The sequence below is a fragment of the Ovis canadensis genome, chromosome 5 (genome assembly GCF_042477335.2).
Source record: "Ovis canadensis isolate MfBH-ARS-UI-01 breed Bighorn chromosome 5, ARS-UI_OviCan_v2, whole genome shotgun sequence".
NCBI classification, from domain to species: domain Eukaryota; kingdom Metazoa; phylum Chordata; class Mammalia; order Artiodactyla; family Bovidae; genus Ovis; species Ovis canadensis.
Window position 1 is genome coordinate 102,589,746 of NC_091249.1, and position 21,649 is coordinate 102,611,394.

The 21,649-nt window shown below is 37.0% G+C and overlaps 1 protein-coding gene and 1 pseudogene across 1 annotated transcript; one reads left to right on the forward strand and one right to left on the reverse strand.

The window, feature by feature from the left end:
- Positions 1-1,912: 1,912 nt before the first annotated feature.
- Positions 1,913-21,410, reverse strand: CETN3 (centrin 3). Its single transcript, XM_069590100.1, has 5 exons — positions 21,211-21,410; positions 19,096-19,231; positions 16,868-16,982; positions 8,619-8,810; positions 1,913-3,828 (listed from the first exon to the last, which is right to left on the reverse strand). The coding sequence occupies exons 1-5, from the start codon at positions 21,225-21,227 to the stop codon at positions 3,785-3,787; spliced, it is 504 nt and encodes a 167-aa protein (XP_069446201.1). The 5' UTR covers positions 21,228-21,410; the 3' UTR covers positions 1,913-3,784.
- LOC138440501 (actin-related protein 2/3 complex subunit 1A pseudogene) lies at positions 11,104-12,178 on the forward strand (annotated as a pseudogene).
- Positions 21,411-21,649: the final 239 nt, after the last annotated feature.

The following is a 21,649-nucleotide window of genomic DNA, read 5'->3' on the forward strand; positions in this document are numbered from 1 at the left end:
TCAAGTAACCTGGTTCAGATCATAAAATATATGGTCAATTGTGTTTGTTACTGAACTTTTTCCCCACACACCTCCAAGTCATATTCTATACTTAAATGTATAATACTAGGGGTTAGGTCTGTGTAAATAACATTTTCCTTTTGCCAGCTGAATTTTTTTAAGCTCCACTAAAAACTGAACTGGGGCTTCCCAGATGGCACTAGTAGTAAAGAACTCTACTGCCAATGCAGGATATGTAAGAGATGGGGGTTTGATCCCTGGGTCAGGAAAATCCCTGCAGGAGGGCTTGGCAATCCACTCCATGATTCTTGCCTGGAGAATCGCCATGGCCCTGGAGGGCTACAGTCCAGGGGGTTGCAAAGAGTCAGATACAACTGAAGTGACTTGGCACACACGCATGCAGAGAACTAGAAGAATAAAGGAAGACAAGGAGGAAAGGCTCTTAACATTTCCTGTTTGCCTGGAGTTCCTGTCAGCATCTCCAAGGCAACAGGTCTTCATTTCAGGAGCATCATCTGGTTCCACCCGCCAGCTTTTTCTCGAGATTTCCCAAACCAGCCTCATCAATCCCCTACCAGTATCTTCCTCCTCAGGCAGCTCTGAATCCCTGCTCTGCAGGACCTCTCCTCCAAACTTCTAGTTTCCAAGAACCACCACCTTTACCCTCAGCTATCTCAGTGTTCCTTTTCTTATTTTTTTCAGTTCTCTAGCACCAGGGTGATGGCACCCCACTCCAGTACTCTTGCCTGGAAAATCCCACGGACCGAGGAGCCTGGAAGGCTGCAGTGCATGGGGTTACAAAGAGTCGGACACGACTGAGCGACTTCACTCTCACTTTTCACTTTCATGCATTGGAGATGGAAATGGCAACCCACTCCAGCGTTCTTGCCTGGAGAATCCCAGGGACGGGGGAGCCCGGTGGGCTGCCGTCTATAGGGTTGCACAGTCGGACACAACTGAAGCGACTTAGCAGCAGCAGCACCACCACCACCAATTTAACTTATTTCCGATATTTGCCGTTATTTAGTCGTTAAGTTGTTGCGGGACTCTTTCGTGACCCTAGGACTGCAGCCCACCACGCTCTTCTGTCCATGGGATTTGCCAGGCAAGAATACTGCTGTGGGTTGCCATTTCCTTCTGCAGGGGATCTTTCATGACCCAGGGATCAAACCTGCGTCTCCTGCATTGCAGGCTGATTCTTTACCACTGAGCCACCAGGGAAGTCCACTCTCTATATTACACTCTGTTAAAATATCCAGTTGTGCTCTTCTTGATGTCTGAAGGCTAACTGATACTGATACTATTGAGAGGAATGGGAATGGAACTGGCAACTTTAAAACAAAAAAAGAAATTTTGCTGTTACTTTCTATATTATCTTTATATAATACCTACATACATTAAATTTAATTATATATTTTAAGTGATTTAAAACTGTTTTGCCATCTTCACGTTGGTCTTCAGAACATTAAAAATCATCTTCAGGGTAGAACACATCATTAGCAATTCCCAAGAGGATTTACATTCAGCGATTAGCATCAGATAGATGGCTTAGGGAGTTGAGGAAATGAGCAACCCAACTGGAGAGTCCACTCATCATAGTGTTTGCTAATGCAAGGCCATTAACACTGGCACATCAGCTAAATTTGAAAGTGTTCCATTAGAAGTGCTATATGAATTTCCTGCAATAAACTATTAAATAAGCATTATGCATCACATATTAAATGCATAATAAATATATTTCTGATTTCCTTCCCATCACAACTACCTACCACCAGACCCTAATCTAGGAACTGTTGAGAGGCACATAACTTCTTAAGAAACGAGGCTTTGTTGGCTTACATATAAAAAAAGATCTTAGCTGAAAAATCACAATCAAAGCTTACCAAGACACCAGAGCAGCAAACGCACCAGCTTAAGTTTAACAATAAAGTTATTTTATTACATCATGAAATGTCATTGCATAATCAATATAACTATAATAATAAATGACTAATACTCACCTCTACTTCCTTTTGTAAAGCAAATTCACTCCTGTCTTCTTATTGCCCCCTCTACTAGCTAATTTTATAAGCGTTTGGACTCTACAGTTATTGACACTGGAAAAAACTTAAAAATAATTCATACCCTTCTATAAGAGAAAGCTTTCACAAACAAAGAACTGAGGTGAGCACTCTTCCCCTCAAGCCACAGTTTCAAAAGAAAATGCTGGCATCCCAAGGAGAAAATATTTATATTAAGACTTAAGAAGAATCTCTGTACATGACAAAAAGTACCTTGGGTTATCTATTCCAATACAGTGGTAGAAGACTAGCAAGCCTGGCTGTATGTTTGTGCTCTACTCTGCATTTTCTTTTTTCTTCAACTTCCTGGAAATCAACATATTTTGTGATTAAGACAAGGAAGGCATATTCATCATTATGATACAATTTTTTTAATTTCACAGTCTATTTGTTGCTCCAGATACTGGACACTCAGTCGTGTCCGGCTCTTTGTGATCCCTACACTATACTACTATTAGCAATTGATTTCAAATTCAAAATTAAATTTTAATATGGTGAACAGTTAACTTGCTTTCTAGATAATTATCTGAAAGATCACCACTATTATTTTTTACTGATTTATTTTTTGCTAAGTTCCTAGTGGATAATTCTTTCTATAGTATTCTAAGAGGCTCACATTTAGAGTGCCTCAAATTATTACTGTCCTTTAGGTTTAAAACAAGAACCTAAACACCACTGAACCAAACTTTCTTCCTACCACCAGGAACAGGATTATTAGCGAAGGATGGGTATAAGTTCCACTTGTCTATGACCTATCTCCCATTACCAGGTGTCTTCCCCCAAAATATCCTTCTATAAGGAAGAAGAACCCACCAATACCTGGAAAACCTGCCGCCACTGTTTTCTGGTGAATCACTGAATGTTCCTTTATGCAAGTAAAACAGAGCCTTACATGATTTCTGTGACTTACAGTTCCCTATTTTCATCACTGTGACGTTTAATTGAGTGATAATTATCTTAAGAGATCAAAATTCCAAAATTTACATCTTTCACTTTGTCAAGAAGTTAGATGATTCAAACTGTATTCAATTAGTTTAAGATGGAAATATCCAGATTTAACTGTCATAACTTACGTTGACACCAAAAGTATTATGGAACATAATACATGAGGATAAATGAATCTATATGCACAACACTTTTTCCCTCCAAACTGAAAGACTCATGAAAAAGGAATTATGCCTATATTGAGTCATCATTTTGTACTGAAACATCAAATGTCAAACTTGTAATGAAAAATGTACTATTATATTAAAATCTGTATGTCAATTTTTATTTCTGAAACCAATAGTGTAAAGAGAAAAGATTTAAGAAAGATACTCTTGAGAGTTAACAGACATTTGGAATCAAAATAAAACAAAATGTACCAAATTTTAATACACTAAAAAATAACATTTTATTAAAGAAAGTCTGAAAAACATATGCACCAAAACAAAAGTGACTACGAACGCTAAATAAAAAACCTTCAAAAAATGTGTACCACATGATTCAATGTTTTAACTTTATATATAAAAGCTATACTATAAAATACAAAGCTAAACTATTAGAGTACTAACAATACTATTCATATAAGAAACTTAACAGTAGTAAAATATGAATACATAAGATGCTTATTTTTGGTCCTTTTGGAAAAACAAACTAAGATTTTTTTTTAACACAGCTCCAGGCACAAAAATAGAATATAAGATGACAACTGCAACATTCTTAGTGTTTATCCTTGTAATTCTTTAAATGTCACCAGTCATAATAGCAATGAATTCCTCTTGATTTACTGTGATAAGAAAGAAAATGTAAGTCAGAAATACAAATTTTTTTCAGAGAACACTTTTACTATTTTACACTAAGTATTTTTAAATTTTATATTATACAAAATTCTTAATAAACCAAGACATAGTATTTTGCTTCTACTTCTTTGTAGCAAATTGAATACATTAAATTGAACTTCATGAATACAAAAATATATAAAATATAATAAACATAAATATTCTATAATATTAACTAGGAAAAGGACATAATAGTATCCAAGTTACAAAAAATCCATCATAATCATAATATTTATACACACAATAAAATAGTTTTAAAAGCTTGTTATTTTAAATTTCTTAGATGGTTAAGCTCTCTTTGATAATCTTTTTCCACTAGTTCATTTAACAAACACTTTCTGAATAAATAAGCTTAAATATATCATACATGTAAATTAGAATTATGAAGGATGAAAATAGAAAAAAATGTCAACTTGTTTTTGGAACTTTTACAGACATAAAAGCCTCTGTTTAAAAGAAAACAAAACTGAAACATAAAGAAAAAACAGTGCCAAAAAAAGCTATAAGGAATTAAGAAGAATGAGTTGTTCAGAACCTGTGAAAAAACAACAATTCATGCATTCAATATTCAACATCTACAACACAGTATGACAGACAGTAGAACAGAATACAAAACCTATAATACAAAACTCAAAATACTTTCAATGATTTTATAAACTGCAGTACTAATCTTTCACCTTTGCAGTTAAAGGAATACGCTTCAGTATCTTATGACAGTTATGACCCCTTTCCCTCTCTAGTTATAAAACATAATCAGAATATATTAAAACTTTGAACAATTTCATTGATATGCACCTTCATTTAAGAATCCCTGATTTAGAAAAATCTCGAATCAGGCATCTAGACCAAAACAGCAAACAAGAGTATATTTTTAAGGAAAACAACATAAGGAAAGTGGCCTTAGAATGATTTGACTAACATCATTTTAACAGCATAACAGAGCCATAATTAAAATATTTGAAATCTGCAAAGTACTTATATGTTTTCTTAAAAATCTCAAACTTTTTCTCTCAATTTGTAAAATCTCAATACTCAAATTTCAAATCAAGCATCATGCAGTTCTAAAACAAAACACTGGAGCATTTCAAAAGTATTTTAAACTATTCCATAATTTCATATCTAAAAACAAAACGTTTAAGTCCAAAAAAGTAAACTTAAAAGCTGGCTCAGACAGTAAAGAATCTGTCTGCAGGACAGACCTGGGTTCCATCTCTGAGTTGGGAAGATCCCCTGGAAAAGGACATGGCAACTCACTCTAGTATTCTTGCCTGTTCAATTCCATGGAGAGAGGAACCTGGCAGGCTACAGTTCATGGCGTCACAAAGAATCGGACACAACTGAGCAACTTCACTCACACACTGAGCAACTTCATTTCACTTCACTTTGTTATCAGTGAGACTTCCAGACAATTGGGAGGGTCAGTGATGCCTTCATACATTTGGTTTTTATAACCTTCTCTATCGATCCTATCTTATATCTAATATGTTTTATAACTAATAAAGTTAGTTTTATAACCTTCTCTATAAATCCTATCTTAAATCTGTTTTATAACTAATAAAGTTCCTTTATTTAATAATTCGAAGACAACACCTACCTTAAAATAAGCATTTGATAAAATATACGTTGAATCAAACAAATATGCCACTTCATTTTTGTACACTACCTTTTCAAACAAAATTTTCATCAGTCATTTTATAGGATAAATCTTATTATATGTTATTAAAATTAAAAAATTTCAGGGAAATTAAGTAGATTAATTACCTTAGAGACTATCTGGCTTCAGGGGGAAATAACAAATTTTAATCTGAAGTGCCAGTTGAATATTTTACTAACACATTGTTTCCTATAAAAATATGTAATTTAAAAAACTCTATAAACATAGAAAACTAATTTTTTACTTTATAGCATAAGAGGCCATACAGTATTATGGTTAAAAGCATATTCTTTGTCATTATGGAGATTTGAGTTTAAATCGGACTCTGCTGTGTTGTGATAACCTTGAACAGGTTATTAAACTCTCAGAGCTTTAGTTTCTCCATCTATATATTCATCTATCCTAAGCATAAATAGGTAAAACAATATATTTACTTCAAAAAAGCTATTATGAAAATTAAGTGACATAATCCACAAGGTAACATTATAAGCACAGAATATAAAATATATTAAGTACTAAATAAATGTTAAAGGGATTCCCTGATGACTCAGATGGTAAAGAGTCTGCCCGCAATGTGGGAGACCCAGGTTTGATCTCTGGGTTGGGAATATCCCCTGGAGAAGAAAATGGCAACCCACTCCAGTATTCTTGCCTGGAAAAATCCAATGGACAGAGGAGCCTGGCAGGCTACAGTCTATGAGGTCGCAGAGTCAGACATGACTGACCAACTTCACTTCACTTTCAATGTTAACATTCATTATTATTTAGAAGATGGTCCACTTGGGGTTTTTTAATGTTGCTACCGTTTTTCAAAAAGATTTATTGTGTTTTAGTTTATATATCTTGGGACGGAGTCTTTTTATATCACTACCACGGTTTTATTTAGAGAAGCAATCCTGTACCTAGTACAGGTAAAAGAAACTGTTTATAACTCTGGTCTTTTGACACATAAGTAGCAGGAGTATGAAACAGACACACCAAGATTCTCTCTACCACTGAAGAGAGTACTTTACATAAAGGAACTCATTTAAAGCTAACTCAGAGTAATAATCAACAGCTAGGGAAGACACAAACATTTTTTAACTATGAAGGCAGCGGATTATAAATCCAAATATTAGAGTTAGACCTTAAGAAGTCATTTAAATTTTTTCAAGTTTCAATCATCTCTGTTTTAAAATATAATTAACTTGTTGATTCTCTTCAAAGAGCTAGTACTAAAAATAGAAAAGTTGTATGCATGCATGCTAAGTCACTTCAGTAGTGTCCAACTCTTTGCGACCCTATAGACTATAGCCCACCAGGCTTCTCTGACCATGGGATTCTCCAGGCAAAAATACTGAAGTGGGTTGCCATCCCCTCCTCCAGAGGATCTTTCCGACCCAAGGATCAAACCCAAGCCTCCTGCATTGCAGGCAGATTCTTTACCGCTGAGCTACCCAGAAAGCCCCAGAAAAGTTGCACAATGCTTAATAACAGTCACATAAATATAATGGGAAAGCATAATAATGCACAATTCTAACAGACAATCTACAAACCTGAGTTGACAACCAGTTGCTGCTGTCTTACCTCCTTATTGAAGCATGCCAGTATTTCCAAGGTTATATAAATATATGTATATAACATATAAATATATATATTCATGTAAAAATGAATAGTTGGTACTATAGCAACATATATCTACTGTAACACACACTCCTGGCTCACTGCTTAAGTCAACAAACATCAGAGTACTCATCACGTTCAAGACAACTCAAGAGAATAAAAACATGAAAAAGAAAAAAAAAGGAAAACAAGTTTACATTTAATGCTAGGCACGTTCAATTATCTTCATTTCATAATCATAACCACCTTGAAAGGTATTAAAGTTGATTTTTTGTAAATAGGAAAACTGAGACTCAGAAAATGTAACAACCTGCACAAAATTACACAGCTACTAAGTAAGTGGTAGAGATTCAATTCAAATCCAGGCCTGTATGATTCCAAAGCCTCAGGCTTTTTGCACTGTATGATTCCATACCGCTCTTTAGTGGCTCACAATATAATTGGAAAGACACATATGTATATAACTAACAGAAGGCAATGTATAAAAGGTCAAAAAAGATTGTTTCGCTAAATGGGCCCTCAGTGGAAATCTCATCATTTACAAATAGAGATCAATGAGGGAGGCTTTGGGGAGTTTAAGATGAACCTGAGATAATGACTAACATTTTAGCAGACAGAACCTGGCAATTAGATTAAAGAACAGCATGATGAAAGGCATAGCATAAAAGGACAGGTTGGAGTATATTCTGTCAAAGTATGCATACTATATAAGTGGTGAGGGTTAGAGTAAAAAGAGGAAGAATACAGTGGGAAATAAAACGAGATGGCTGTTGTAGGACAGATCTCATAAAAGGCTTTGGAATTTATTCCATAGGCACTAAAGAATCATAAGTGTCTGAATATGAAAATGACATCACCAAACTTGCATTTTAGGAAAAGAATGATATTAGGATGAAAACAGAAGCTTAGAGGCATAGAGGAGGCAATTAGGAGGCTACAAGAGACTCTAAGTCAGCGAGAGCAGAGAAAATATCAGCTTCTTATTGGGCAGCACCAGTCAGCACAAAGAACTGTGTACTAGCAGGCATTCAAGGAGATAATGAACGAAGCTATTATATTATAAAATTCCAACAAAGAAATTAGGGCCTGAATTAGGACAGCAGCAGTAAATAAAGAAATAAAACTTCAAAATATTTGAAGGGTAGACTCAAACTTAGACATGCATAAAGGTTGAGGAAGAAAGCATTAAAGGATGAAATTTACTGAGTGGCTGAAATTTGGAGATACTTCACCCTCAAAGAAAAATACTTTCTTGAAGTGTGGAACCTCATAGTATAACCTGTACAGTTGGTTTTAAAGGTCTGCTTCATTCCAAGCCAAGTATGTGTGATACTTATGCAAAAAGCCCATTACAGGATGAACAACATTTACACTAAATAAAGGGACAGTTTGCAACGGGTCTTGAAAATCATTTGGTTTTAAAAAAATTACTCATGTGTACAAGTAGGAATATTTGAAATATATGTTTTACTCAAAACTTACTTTCTCCATCACCATCTTTATCAAATTCTTCTATCATAGCCCGAAGTTCTTCATCACTCATGTTTTCACCCAATTCTCTGGCAACACGTCGCAAATTCCTCAAGCTTATTTTACCAGAATCATCATCATCAAATAGTTTAAATGCCTTTAATATTTCTTCATGTGGATCTCTTTCCAATATCCAGTCTGTCACTATAGTTAAAAAGAGATTAAAAGTAAATCTTCACAGTCACAAAGGCATTCATTTGTAAAATCAACTAATTATTAGATGAGAATTAAAACTGTGAAATTAGTTTGGCAATAAAAATGCCAAACCAAAGTACAAAATCCCTGAGATAAACCTAAAATCAGAAAAGTCAAATCCATATTTTAGAATTTAACCTTCACATTATCAACAATTTATCCTATTATATGGCTTCCCAGGGGGCTCAATGGTAAAGGATCTGCCTGACAACCAGAAGACATGGGTTTAAAGCCTGGGCCAGGAAGATCCCCAGTGAAGGAAATGGCAACCCACTACAGCATTCTTGCCTGGGAAATCTCGTAGACAAAGGAGCCTGGTGCGTTACAGTCCGTGGGGTCGCAAAAGAGTCAACCACAACTTGTGACCAAACAACAATATCCTATTTTAAGAGTAAGCATAATTATATTACACAGAAGCAAATTTTTAAAAACTATATTCATACCATGTTTATTTAAGGTCTACTATTAAGAACTGTGCTAGGTTCCACTGACATCAAGCATACAAGTCTAGGAGTTTGTAACCTATTTGTAGAGATGACATACCAACAAAACAATCAAAACCAACTAAAAATTGTTTGCTGGCTAAACTTAATAGTAATACTGATTGTTCTCCAAATTTAACACAACTTAAAAACAAATTTCCCTAACAAATTTACAAAATTAACTGTTACCATTGATAAAGACAGTCTCAGAAAGTATATGAAAATTCTGCTGGTATCTTCATAACTTAGAAGAACCCCTTGGTTTCTCAGAAGAAGTTACTAAAAGGATAGAATCTGATTATAGTAAAAATTAAAAAGTCTGGAAAGGAGATCTCTCTAAAGTCAAATCCGTTCTATTCAGCAAGATAGTAACTATCAGACAGCTAAATTAAAATTAAATGTGAGCAATTTCAGGCCTCACTAGTAACAATTATTTAATATACTAAATTTAACAATATATAATAAGAGTAAGCTTAATATTTTCATAAAACCGCAGTCTTTAATCAATAGCCACAATAACAAAACTTTTTAAATCTGTGGTATAAAATTTTTTAAGTTACTAGATAAAATTCTGAAAATATCAAAGTAAAAATCTTTGAAGTAATTCTACATGTTAATCTACCACTACAAGAGGCATTTATGATTTTCATTGTGCCATTAAAAATAATCCCATCCTGTGAGGTTTACAGAATCATTAAAAATTTGCAAAGGCTTATAATCAGAAAACACTGGAATATTTAATGCACTCAAAAGAAAAATACAATTCAAGTCCCCCACAAACTGTTGCTGTGCTGCTGTCCGCATCATATGTGGTTGAATGAGCTTTAGAATAAGCACCTATTCAAGCTAATGTTAAATCATCTACACATATATTCAATAATTTTCTCTTTCTGAGTTTTTCCTCTACAATAATTTTCTTTTATCCATTAATTTTATACAAAAGTCTTCCAAGTAACTAATTGAAGTATATTACTATAAGTATGCAAATCATCAAAGCTCATAAATATTCAGTTAAAAAGGAGTTGGCATATATACAGCCATAACACCAAAATAAAATACCACACTTAACTTTATGGCTCATACTCAACTTATTTTGAATTTAGTCCCAACAAAAAAGCAGGACAAGGAAAAAAAAAAGTGTTAAGAAATTTTCTTCACCAATTAAATAATTTACATGACAGGTGAACCAAAAAAGCAGCTTGCTGAAAATATTAATGTACTTAAAGAAGCAACAGGGTGATCTGGGGAACAGATGGGGTTCCAAGATGTATAAATTCCTATCCCAATGGTGCTTTAATTGTGTTAGTTACTTCAGACTTGTGTGTCTATAGAATCTTTTATCAATACTTTGCCTTAGAATGCAACTTTCCTTTGGAAGTATAAATACCCATCATTCTGGACAGCTAACGCATTTTAACTTTATGATGACTCTCCTCCATGCCTTCATGTTCTATTCTTGCTCTACAAAGTAGAATTATAACATATTTTTTTTTCAATGAAAATAAATCAAGAGAAAGGCAGTAAAGGTGGGTTGAATCTATTTCACAAATTTCTGTCCATGTAACTCTATTTTCAAATGACTTAATTATACTATCAGAAATGTACTCACTCAAAACAGTTAGATCTTATACATTGTGAAAATCACTTAAGGGTCCTCCACCCATGCCCACCAGAGTCTATGAGCATGCACTAACCAGAGACTGCAAATTCAACACTCCGAGCCCATCCAGATGGCCCCGATCCCAGCTTTCTATGCTTCAAAAACACTAAGAACAATGCCCCTGCATCAGTTTTTACTATAGCCAATCACCTTTCATGCCTAGAACACGGATCATTCCCAAAGCGCCCTTAGCCCAAATAATCACAAAGTCCACATCTATAAGAAGAATGGGGGCCAGTGGGTGAAAGTTCAGGAACTCAAGGAGCACAACGGACACATCACAGGTCCCGACTGGGCTCCCAAGGGTGACCGCACCATCACTTGCAGGGCCCACCGCAATGCCTACGTCTGGAGTCAAAAAGATGGTGTCTGGAAGCTAACCCTGGTGATCCTGAGAATTAACCCTGCAGCCACTTTCATCAAGTGAGAACAGATATGCCATGGGCAGAAGGGCATGACTCATCTCTGTTTGGTACCTCAAGTCTGAAAATGACTGGTGGGTGAGCAAGCACATTAAAAAGCCCACCCGCTCCATGGTCCTCAGCTTAGATTGGCATCCCAGAAACCTTTTGCTGGCAGTGGGATCCTGTGACTTCAAATGAAAAGTGCTTTCTACCTACATTAAACAAGTAGATGAGAAGCCAGCCAGTATGCCCTAAGGCGGCAAAATGCCTTGCCGTCAGCTGATGTCAAAGTATGGAGGCAGGGCACACGGGGTCAGCTTCTCAGCCAGCAGCAGCCGCCTGGCCTGGGTCAGCCACAACAGCACTGTGTCCATTGCCAACACCTCAAAAAGCATGCAGGTCTCAACTCTGAAGGTGGAGTTCCTGCCCCTCCTGAGTGTGTCGTTTGTCTCAGAGAACAGCATCGTGGCTGCTAGCCATGACTGCTGCCTCATGCTCTTTAACTAGAACAATCACAGCTTCTTGACCTTCGTCGCCAAGCTGGACATCCCCAAACAGAACATCCAACGCAACATGGACAAGCGGGCCATGACCGAGGACCGCAACATGGCCCTGGAGACACTGCACCAGAACAGCATCATTCAAGTCTCTATTTATGAGGTGGACAACCAAGATTGTTGCAAATTTTGCACTAACGGCATCGACAGAGCCATGACCATCTGGGATTTCAAGACCTTAGAATCTTCCAGCCGGGGCCTTCGGATAATGTGAAGATGAGCAGACCTCCAGACCCAGCATGAGGACAGACAGGATGCATGGGGCAGCTCCACCACTGGCATCGGAGGAGAGCCACTGCCAGGAAGCGCTGCAGACACACGCAGTGCAAACCTTGTTCTGTGTCTTGCTGCTAAGTCACTTCAGTCGTGTCCGACTCTGTGCAACCCCACAGACAGCAGCCACCGTCTATGGCTCCCCCATCCCTGGGATTCTCCAGGCAAGAACACTGGAGTGGCTTGCCATTTCCTTCTCCAATGCATGACAGTGAAAAGTGAAAGTGAAGTCGCCCAGTCGTGTCTGACTCTTAGCGACCCCATGGACTGCAGCCCACCAGGCTCCTCCGTCCATGCAATTTTCCAGGCAAGAGTACTGGAGTGGGGTGCCATTGCCTTCTCCAGTTCTGTGTTTTGTTTGAGTATAATTGGTGAAGTGTTGGCTTTTTAAAAGCAGCAGAGATTGAGTTTTGTTTCATGGGTTTTTTGTTTTGCGATTTCATTCCATTCTTGACCAAAGTTTCTCTGTAAGTAGTTTACAAAGAAAAATTGTCAAGACTAACTTAAAGGAAGAGCTGGGGAGGTTTATAAATCATCTGCTAAAAAAATTAAACAAAAACACTGAATATGTTTTAAAAAATCACTTAATACAGCAAATTAGAAAACATCACATTAAAACTTTAAACCCAAGCAGTCATATCCTAGAATACTGAGGTTACTAACTTTTTCACTCGTAACTACATCCCTTTTCTTTTCACTCTCACCACCCTCAGCACAAAAAGTCTATTACAGTTGTCCCTCAGTTTCTATGGTATCCATGGGAGACTGGTTCCAGGACTCTCCTCAGATTTCAACATCTGGAATGGACAGTATTTGCATATAATCTATGCACATGCCCCTGTATACTTTAAATCATCTCTGGACTACTTACAGTATCTAATACAACGTAAATGCTATGTAAATAGTTGTAAATACAATGTAGTGAAGTGAAGTGAAAGTCGCATCCGACTCTGAGACCCCACGGGCTATAGTCCATGGAACTGTCCAGGCCAGAAGACTGGAGTGGGTAGCCTTTCCCTTCTTCAGGCGATCTTTCCAACCCAGGGATGGAACCCAGGTCTCCCACATTGCAGGCGGATGCTTTACCAGCTGAGCCACAAGGGAAGCCCAAGAATACTGGAGTGGGTAGCTTATCCCTTCTTCAGTGGCTCTTCCCAACCCAGGAATTGTTGCAGGATTCTTCAACTGAGCTATCAGGGAAGCCAAATACAATGTAAATGTATGCAAAAAATTGCCAAGTATTCAGCAAATGTAAGTTTAGCTCTTTGGAACTTTCTGGCATTTTTTCCCTAATATTTTCAACCCACAGTTGGTTGAATCCATGCATGTGGAACCCAGGGACAGAGGGACAACTGTATCTTCTATTGACAATCTCTCTTCCCTGTAACATAATCTTTAATAATCTCAACAGAGTTACCTCTCTAAAAACATATCTCCTCTTTAAAAAACTGGCAAAGATCCTCTGCTGACTAAAGGCCAAACTCTATGTCATATAAGACTTTACCTAGCTAGCCCAATCCTAGCTTTCCTATTCTCTAGAGCAGGGGGCTGGGCTTCCCTGATAGCTCAGTTAGTGAAGAATCTGCCTGCAATGCAGGAGACCCTGGTTCAATTCCTGGGTCTATTCTGATTCAGAGTAATTTGTCCCAAACTGGGTTCGATCCCTGGGGTGGGAAGATCCCCTGGAGGAGGGCATGTGGGTTGCCTGGAGAATCCCCATAGACAGAGGAGCCTGGTGGGCTATACTCCAGGAGGTCATAAAGAGTCAGATACGACTGAGCAACTAAGCACAGCACAGCACATAAAACATATAGTCATCTGTGGTCAGTCATTATTTTAAAATAATCAAAAAATGGAGAGAAAACATGGTTCTTAACTATTCCCAAACAGTAATAAAATTTTATCTGACAGTTGATATTCTTAATAAGTGACCTGAGGATAGCTGAAGTATGTGCTGAGCCTGTGAAAAGGTTGATCTTTGAAAGTCAGGATGAAGTTTATTCATGAACATTTATTCTAGAAGGAACCCAGTATTTCTGCTCTATTAGAAACACAGAAGAGATGGAGGATCAGGAAAGGTAGAGATGACAAAGGACTCTGGCTTCAACTGCTAATAAAATCAAAATTTTAAAACTGTATCCACTTAAGATGAAATAATGTGTTTTATAAAAGTATTAGAGACAATTATATAGTGCTTAAAATAACCTACAACCAGGTGGCGCTAGTGGTAAAGAATTCTCCTGCCAATGCAGGAGACACAAGAGACGCCAGTTCAATCCCTGGGTTGGGAAGATCCCCTAAAAGAGGAAATGGCACCCCACTCCACTATTCTTGCCAAGAGAAGCCCTTGGACAGAGGAGTCTAGCGGGCTACAGTACATGGGGTCACAAAGAGTAAGACACAACTGAGTGTCAACATACACAGGAAAAGGTAATGAGAAAAATATAAATATATGCAGTAGAATACTTTTTATGCTTCAACAATACACATATATGATATTTTCAAGCCATTAAAACAAAGACTAATTTTTCAAGTAATAACAAACACTTAATTGGCACAGCTGGTGAAGAATCTGCCTGCAATGTGGGAGACCTGGGCTCGATCCCTGGGTTGGGAAGATCCCCTAGAGAAGGAAAAGGCTACCTCCTCCTTAGTTCTCTCCTGGCCTGGAGAATTCCATGGACTCTATAGTCCATGGGGTCTCAAAGAGTCAGACAGAACTTAGTGAGTTTCACTTTCAATTGAACTTACTATATACTTACTATATTCTATATAGTAACTGAACTTTATACTATAGTAATTGAACTTACTATATACTATACTTACTATATATAAATAAGGCTCTTTTGTTAAACACTTCACATGTTTTTAACTTATTTATTCCTAAGAACCCTATGAGATAGTACAACCATTCCCATTTTATAGCTGAAAATGAGGCAGAGAGAAGTAAAATGGCCAAGTTACACAGCTAGCAGGTGTCAAAACCAGGATCTAAACCCAGGGAATCTGATTCCAAAATGTCCATGCTAAACCACTACACTGGACCAAATTTACTTGAATTATAGCTCTTTCCTAGTAGTATCATTCCTACTGCATCCTGAACCTTCTTTCTATAAACAATCTAGTTGAAACTTTTGCTAAAATCATAAAGCCCGAAAGCTTCAATACTGGGAAAATGAAGATGGCACTCTTCCTCAAGTAAATCCTACAAATTAGAGAAAAAAAAGAAGATCCTCTAAAAAGGGACAAGCTCCTTTCCAAATAATCACCTATTAGTTCATAAGTTGGAGATCTTCTCTGTGGTGCTTTTTTTGTCTTCTAGATTTTTTTCCTTTAATTTCCCACTTCCTTGCTTTGGGTTCAAATTTTCAGATTTGAAAAAAATTACTAACGATACAAATCTATTTTTTTTCACATGTACTAATTGCTATTCCTTTTCTTTCTCATATTACTTCTTGTTGAATACTTAAAGGTTTCTTTGCATGTCTGTGTGCAGCTGAATTTTTCTAGATTCTTAGAATATCAAAAACTAACTAAATATTTGGGATTAGGATATTACTATTATTTAGGATATTATTATTTATGATTATTAGGATATTATTACTAACTAAATATTTAAGATTAGGATATTATTATTATTACATAATATTAGGATATTAGAAGGATATCCCTGGTGGTCCCATGGTTAAGAATCTTCCTTGCAATGCTGGGAACATGCATTTGATCCAAGAACTAAGATCCCACAGGCTGCAGAGCATAAAGCCCACACACTGCAACTACTCAGCCCAAGTAACACAATAAGAGTGTCTGTGTACTATAATGAAAAATCCAATATGCCACAACTAAGATCCAACACAACCAAATAAATAAATAGTTTTTTAAATGAACAAAGGATTTGAATAGACATTTAAAAAAAATAATATGCTTAGATTATGACCTAGCTGGTCATTCTAAAATGTTTTCTTCTGCTCCCAGTCTGGCAACTGCCACCCTTACTACAATCTTCTCGCCTCCAGTAACTTTAAAGAAATGACTTTATTCATTGAGCTCAAGGTCTTCTACATTATGGAGCCGCTCATATGCTTTGTCAACCTGAAGGCATGTACTTCATACATGGCTAAAGACACCATATCTTTAGATATGGTAGATTGGTAGATACTGCTACCAATTTCTTCTTCTCCCACTGTGCCAACGAAAATCACATATTTGGATGGTCTTATTTTCCAAACAAAAATACACCAGATCTTATCTTTTCCTCTAAGAAAATAATTTCTCGACCACTCTTAGTTTTATCACATAATATAGGTACCCATTACGTAGAAAGACATCTTCCCATAACAAGCAACACAACAGTTGTTTGGTTAAAATCTTCAGAACAAAACAAAAGACAAAATGATAAATCTCATTTACAGTGAAGCTACGAATCTTTTCTTTGAAAATTAGCAAAAAAGAAAGAGCACCCAAAAAAAAAAACCCCAAAATAATGTACATTATATAGCAATGTTCAATGACAAAATTCCATAACCCATAGAATTTTAAAAATACTGATAGTACCCAGATAACTTCCTAACAACTGTTGATTACAAAGACTTTTGTAAAACAGTGTTTACAAAATTGTAAAAATACACACCAACTTCATTGAAATCCTCAAAGGTTATTTTCCCAGTGGCTTCTCTGTCATAATCTTTAAGAATCTTCAGTACATCAGCTTTTTTTACATCAAACCCCAAGGCTCTCATTGCCACCTTTTGGATAAAAAGGGAAAAGCAAATTATAAAAAATTTTTACAAAATAAGTGAATTCCAATTCTTCAGTTCTTAAAACTTAAAAGATGACAACATATCAATAATGCATATTCTTTCACATGTTTTGTCTCTAAAATAACAGTGATAGTTTTTCTTCATGACTAAAATTAAATGGCATTTCTTTTCATTTTTATGTATCCCTTTTTTAATATGACAAACTAATCAATGAATGTTTATAGAATATATTGTACAATGTATTGACTTTACTGCAGATAATTTTAACAAGTTATTTTTTTCTCAAAGGATTAACAATCAAATTTTTTAAAAAAAGGTGTAGCATAAATACTAAAAAGTTATACAACAGAAGAGATTAAAAAATTAAAATAAGAATTACTCAACATGATTAATTATCAAGTAAGTTATCAACTACTTACTGCTATCAAGTAAGTTATCAACTACTTACTGCTATCAAGTAAGTAGTCACGATCCTGAGCTTAGAAAAAGAAAAGATCTAGTTAATAGTAACAAAGAAGAAGGGATGTTATTATTTAAAGAAGTCTTATTGGAGAGATACAAGTTGGATGAAGTGGAGTAGAAGGGCATTTAGAAAAGAATGACTAGTACTAAAACACACAAAGAAATACACAATAGGCTTGAACACAGTGAACAGAGCACTTTACCTTACCTGAATGGGGAAAGATCAGGTAGAAAAAAAGCAGTTAGCAAATGAGAAAAGTACGTGGTAGTAAAAGTGTGGAAGGCATTCAATGCAAATAAAAAAAACCTGAACTCTATCTAGTGTACAATGACGAGCCACTAAGTATTTATGAGCAATGAATAACATGAAAGAATTTTAGAAAGATGAATCTAATGACAGTGTACAGGAAATGGAGAAACCAAGTTCCAGATATAAAAAATCACAAACCAAGATAATAAGAATGGCCACAAACAGAAGAGACATTATAAAGGAAGTGAAGTGAAGTCAAAGTCGCTCAGTCCCATCCAACTCATAAAGGAAGTGAAGTGAAGTCAAAGTTGCTCAGACCCGTCTGACTCTTTTCAATCCCATGGACTATAGAGTCCATGGCATTCTCTAGGCCAGAATACTGGAATGAGTAGCCTTTCCCTTCTCCAGGGGATATTCCCAACACAGGGATCGAACGCAGGTCTCCAGCATTGCAGGCAGATTCTTTACCAGCTGAGCCACAAAGGAAGCCCATAATAAAGGAAGAGCTGATCAAAGCTAGGTAACTAAACCAGAGGGAAAGTAAGCTAAAGAGCCACAAGGATGCTACCTCACTCATTGTGCTGAGTTTAAGATCCAAACTATCTGAAACACCAATTTCCCCTTGATTATTTATAAAAAATTCTAAAACTTAAAACTGATATTTTTCCCCATTAGCACTGCATCAACATCAGACACCACTTATATCATTTGAATAAGAGAAAATAGGTTGAGACTGTTACTAACATGTTTAAATTAGAAAACAAATAACACTGCCTCAATCTGAGAAATGAATGAGTCATAAAAAAACAAAAAAAAAACATACAATAGGAAGAGGAATATGGTTAGACTGTTTAAATCCTTCAGTTTCAAATATTTTAATTATGTGAATGAAAAATAAGCCCCTCTATAGGAATATATTTTTACATTTAAAATATTATTCATTTTACCATGTGAAAAGGAGTTTCTAAAAAGATACAAGTACTACTCAACTTTTGGAGAAGGCAATGGCACCCCACTCCAGTACTCTTGCCTGGAAAATCCCATGGATGGAGGAGCCTGGTGAGCTACAGTTCATGGGGTCGCTAAGAGTCGGACACAACTGAGCAACTTCACTTTCACTTTTCACTTTCATGCATTAGAGAAGGAAATGACAACCCACTCCAGTGTTCTTGCCTGGAGAATCCCAGGGATGGGGCAGCCTGGTGGGCTGCTGTCTATGGGGTCACACAGAGTCGGACACGACTGAAGTGACTCAGCTTAGCTTAACAGTAAATGTTTAAAATGGTTTACATTTCCAAAACCAGTTCAATTAAAATATTTAGAAATGCATTTTTAATCAGTGGACAAAAATGTTTTAATAGAAAAGATATATTTTAAGTGTATTACCTTTAATTCATGATAATCTATTGCTTCATCTTTGTCTGTGTCAAATAGTTCAAAAGCATCCTTAATTTCTTGTTTCTGTTCTTCAGAGAGTTCTCTTCTTTTTTTCCTCTTTGTTTTGTCTACTACAAGGTCATTTCTATGGAATGATAAGAAAAAAGTCTATTTAGTCCACTTTAATCCTATTGTCATATGCTTCTAAATGATAAAATTCCAAAAATGCAACAAAAAAATTAGCCAATGAATGTTTTAAACTTCTAAAAAGTATTTTATAAAAAATTTCCTTACATGAATCAAAGCCCTGCTCAATCCATTGTCTAAGCTGCTTTAAATTTGTACCTCCCTAAAACTGAAAAGTTTTACAGTTTTAAAAGGTTATTAAAAGAAATGAGGACCTAGCTTTTCCTCTTCCTAGCTTTGTATTCATTCCCACTAATATTACTGTGGAAGAAACAAGAACTGTGAAAAAGAAACAGTTCTGTCAGAAACCCCAACAAAAAACAAACACCCATACTTATTCTCATCATTCTACAATACAGACTGTTTTAAAAAATAAGAATTCAATTCACAATTGTTGATCTCTATATATTAGGTTTACTTTCATAGTGCTTAGAATTATCAAAATTATTGCCAAAAAATCTAATTCATCAATTAATTTACAAACTATTTTGGCACAGTTTAGACTAGTATTTTTAGACTACACATTTTAAACTGGCACTTTTTTGTAATTTCTCCCATTGATATTAACAAATCAGCCAAAATAATGAACGTAAGCATACCACGAATATCAAACACCAAAAAAGTACTTAATATTTGTGGTATTTTATTTATATATAAGGTGAAGAGTCAACTGTCTCATGAATCTCAGCATGTACATCTAGACAGTTTGTCACAAACTCTGAAAAAACTTAAAGTACAAAACGTAATTTACTCTAAAAACTAGAAATGTATTCCTTAAGAGGTGCCAATATAAGCATTTCAAATTTTCATATGGGGCTTACAACACTTGTACAAGCTTTGAAACAAGAATTCTATAAACTTTAAAAATGTAAAAACCAGTTGACTTTTCTTTAATTCTGTGAAATCTACTCTAAAAAGGCAAGAGATGACTAGAAAATGACCAAATGAGGTTATGATAAAGCTCTTTCTTTCACAAGAGACCTGAATTCACAAAAACTTGGAAACTCCGGGGGTTATTCTCTTCCCAAGATTCCGACCAGACCAAAGTTCACAACCCACCGACAGTAGACCTCATTTCCTCGTCAGAACTCGCTTCCTTTTTACTGAAGCGTAACTACATAAACACTTTTAAGGTAAAACTTTTAGTTGTGGTTGGGAGAGGGAGCAACAAACAGTGGGTTAGAGGTTGGAAATGAATGAAAAGTAAAATCAGAAAATTTAGGAAAGCTAAGAGATTACCAACTAAAATCACTAAAAGGGGCCTCTGATTATACCCTTTTGCAGGGCCCCAGGAGAAAGAGGAGAGGTTTTGCGTTGTTTCCAAAATTTACGGGTAAATATGTTAGTAGGGGGCTTCCCAGGTGGCTCAGTGGGTAAAGAATACACCTGCAATGCAGGAGACGCAGGTTTGCAAGATCACCTGGAGGAAGGCAGGGCAATCCTCTCCAGTACTCTTGCCTGGAGAAACCCACACCCAGAGGAGCCTGGCGGGCTACAGCCCATAGGGTCACAAAGAGTCTGACACGACTGAAACGACTGAGCACGCATGTTAGCAGAAAGTCGGCCGAGGTGGAAGCCGTGGACAAGGCACTGAACCAAGGGATGCTCCAAGGCCTGGTTTCCCGGTTTCTCGCATAAACACCGCGCATTGAAACCTCGCGATATTTCCCTGCCTCCTCAAGACTACCACAGCCCGGCTTTTTGGCGGTCTAAAGCCAGTGCCCTGACAGAAATGACCGCCTCAGCTAAAGTGCAGAGCTCACCAGGGCCCCCAAGGGGAGGGGTCTGGGCCCGGGAACGTTGACCAAGGATCCCGTCCCTCGTCCCAAACTGCATTCCCTTCCTCGCTTCGGCCCCCAGCTGTTTCCCTTCCACACACAACCGCCCTGGGGCCCGCTGCGAGGTGTGGAGTGCATCTGCCGTCTCCTCATTACCGACCTCAGAGCTAAACTCATTTTCTCTTCGGACTGAGACGTTCCTCTCGAGAACGATTTTAACCCCCTACCCAGAGCAGCAAGACTTCCACAAGCCGTTCGACAGACGCCAACGACCCTCAGCGGTCTCAAAAACCTCCCACAAAGCAAGACACTCCTGAGCTGGATTGGTTGAAATCGCTAACGTCCTGCCCATTGAGGCGAAAGCGTCACTTGTCCTCTTCTCTCATTGGTCTTATTTCACGTCAATCAAATAGATCTCCCTGCCGGCATCCCCTGCTACGCCTCTCCCCCTGTAGATTGGCCTGTTGCTTTCCGCCCCACCCCCACGCCCCACCCCAATCCTAGAGAAGCTAGGACTCAGGTGGGAGGTGGCGAGCTACGCTTCTGACCAGAAAGGCTGTGGCATGTGGCCTAGTGTCCGGAGACCCGGTGGAAAGGGA

What these genes read in the sequence shown, in the direction of transcription:
- CETN3 (XM_069590100.1), bottom strand. An exon ending in TGAGGATTTCAATGAAGTTG is followed by an intron (nt 8,811 to 16,867) that starts GTGTGTATTTTT and finishes TTTTAACTATAG; the next exon opens with TGACAGACTGGATATTGGAA. An exon ending in TAAAGATGGTGATGGAGAAA is followed by an intron (nt 3,829 to 8,618) that starts GTAAGTTTTGAG and finishes TTCTTATCACAG; the next exon opens with TAAATCAAGAGGAATTCATT.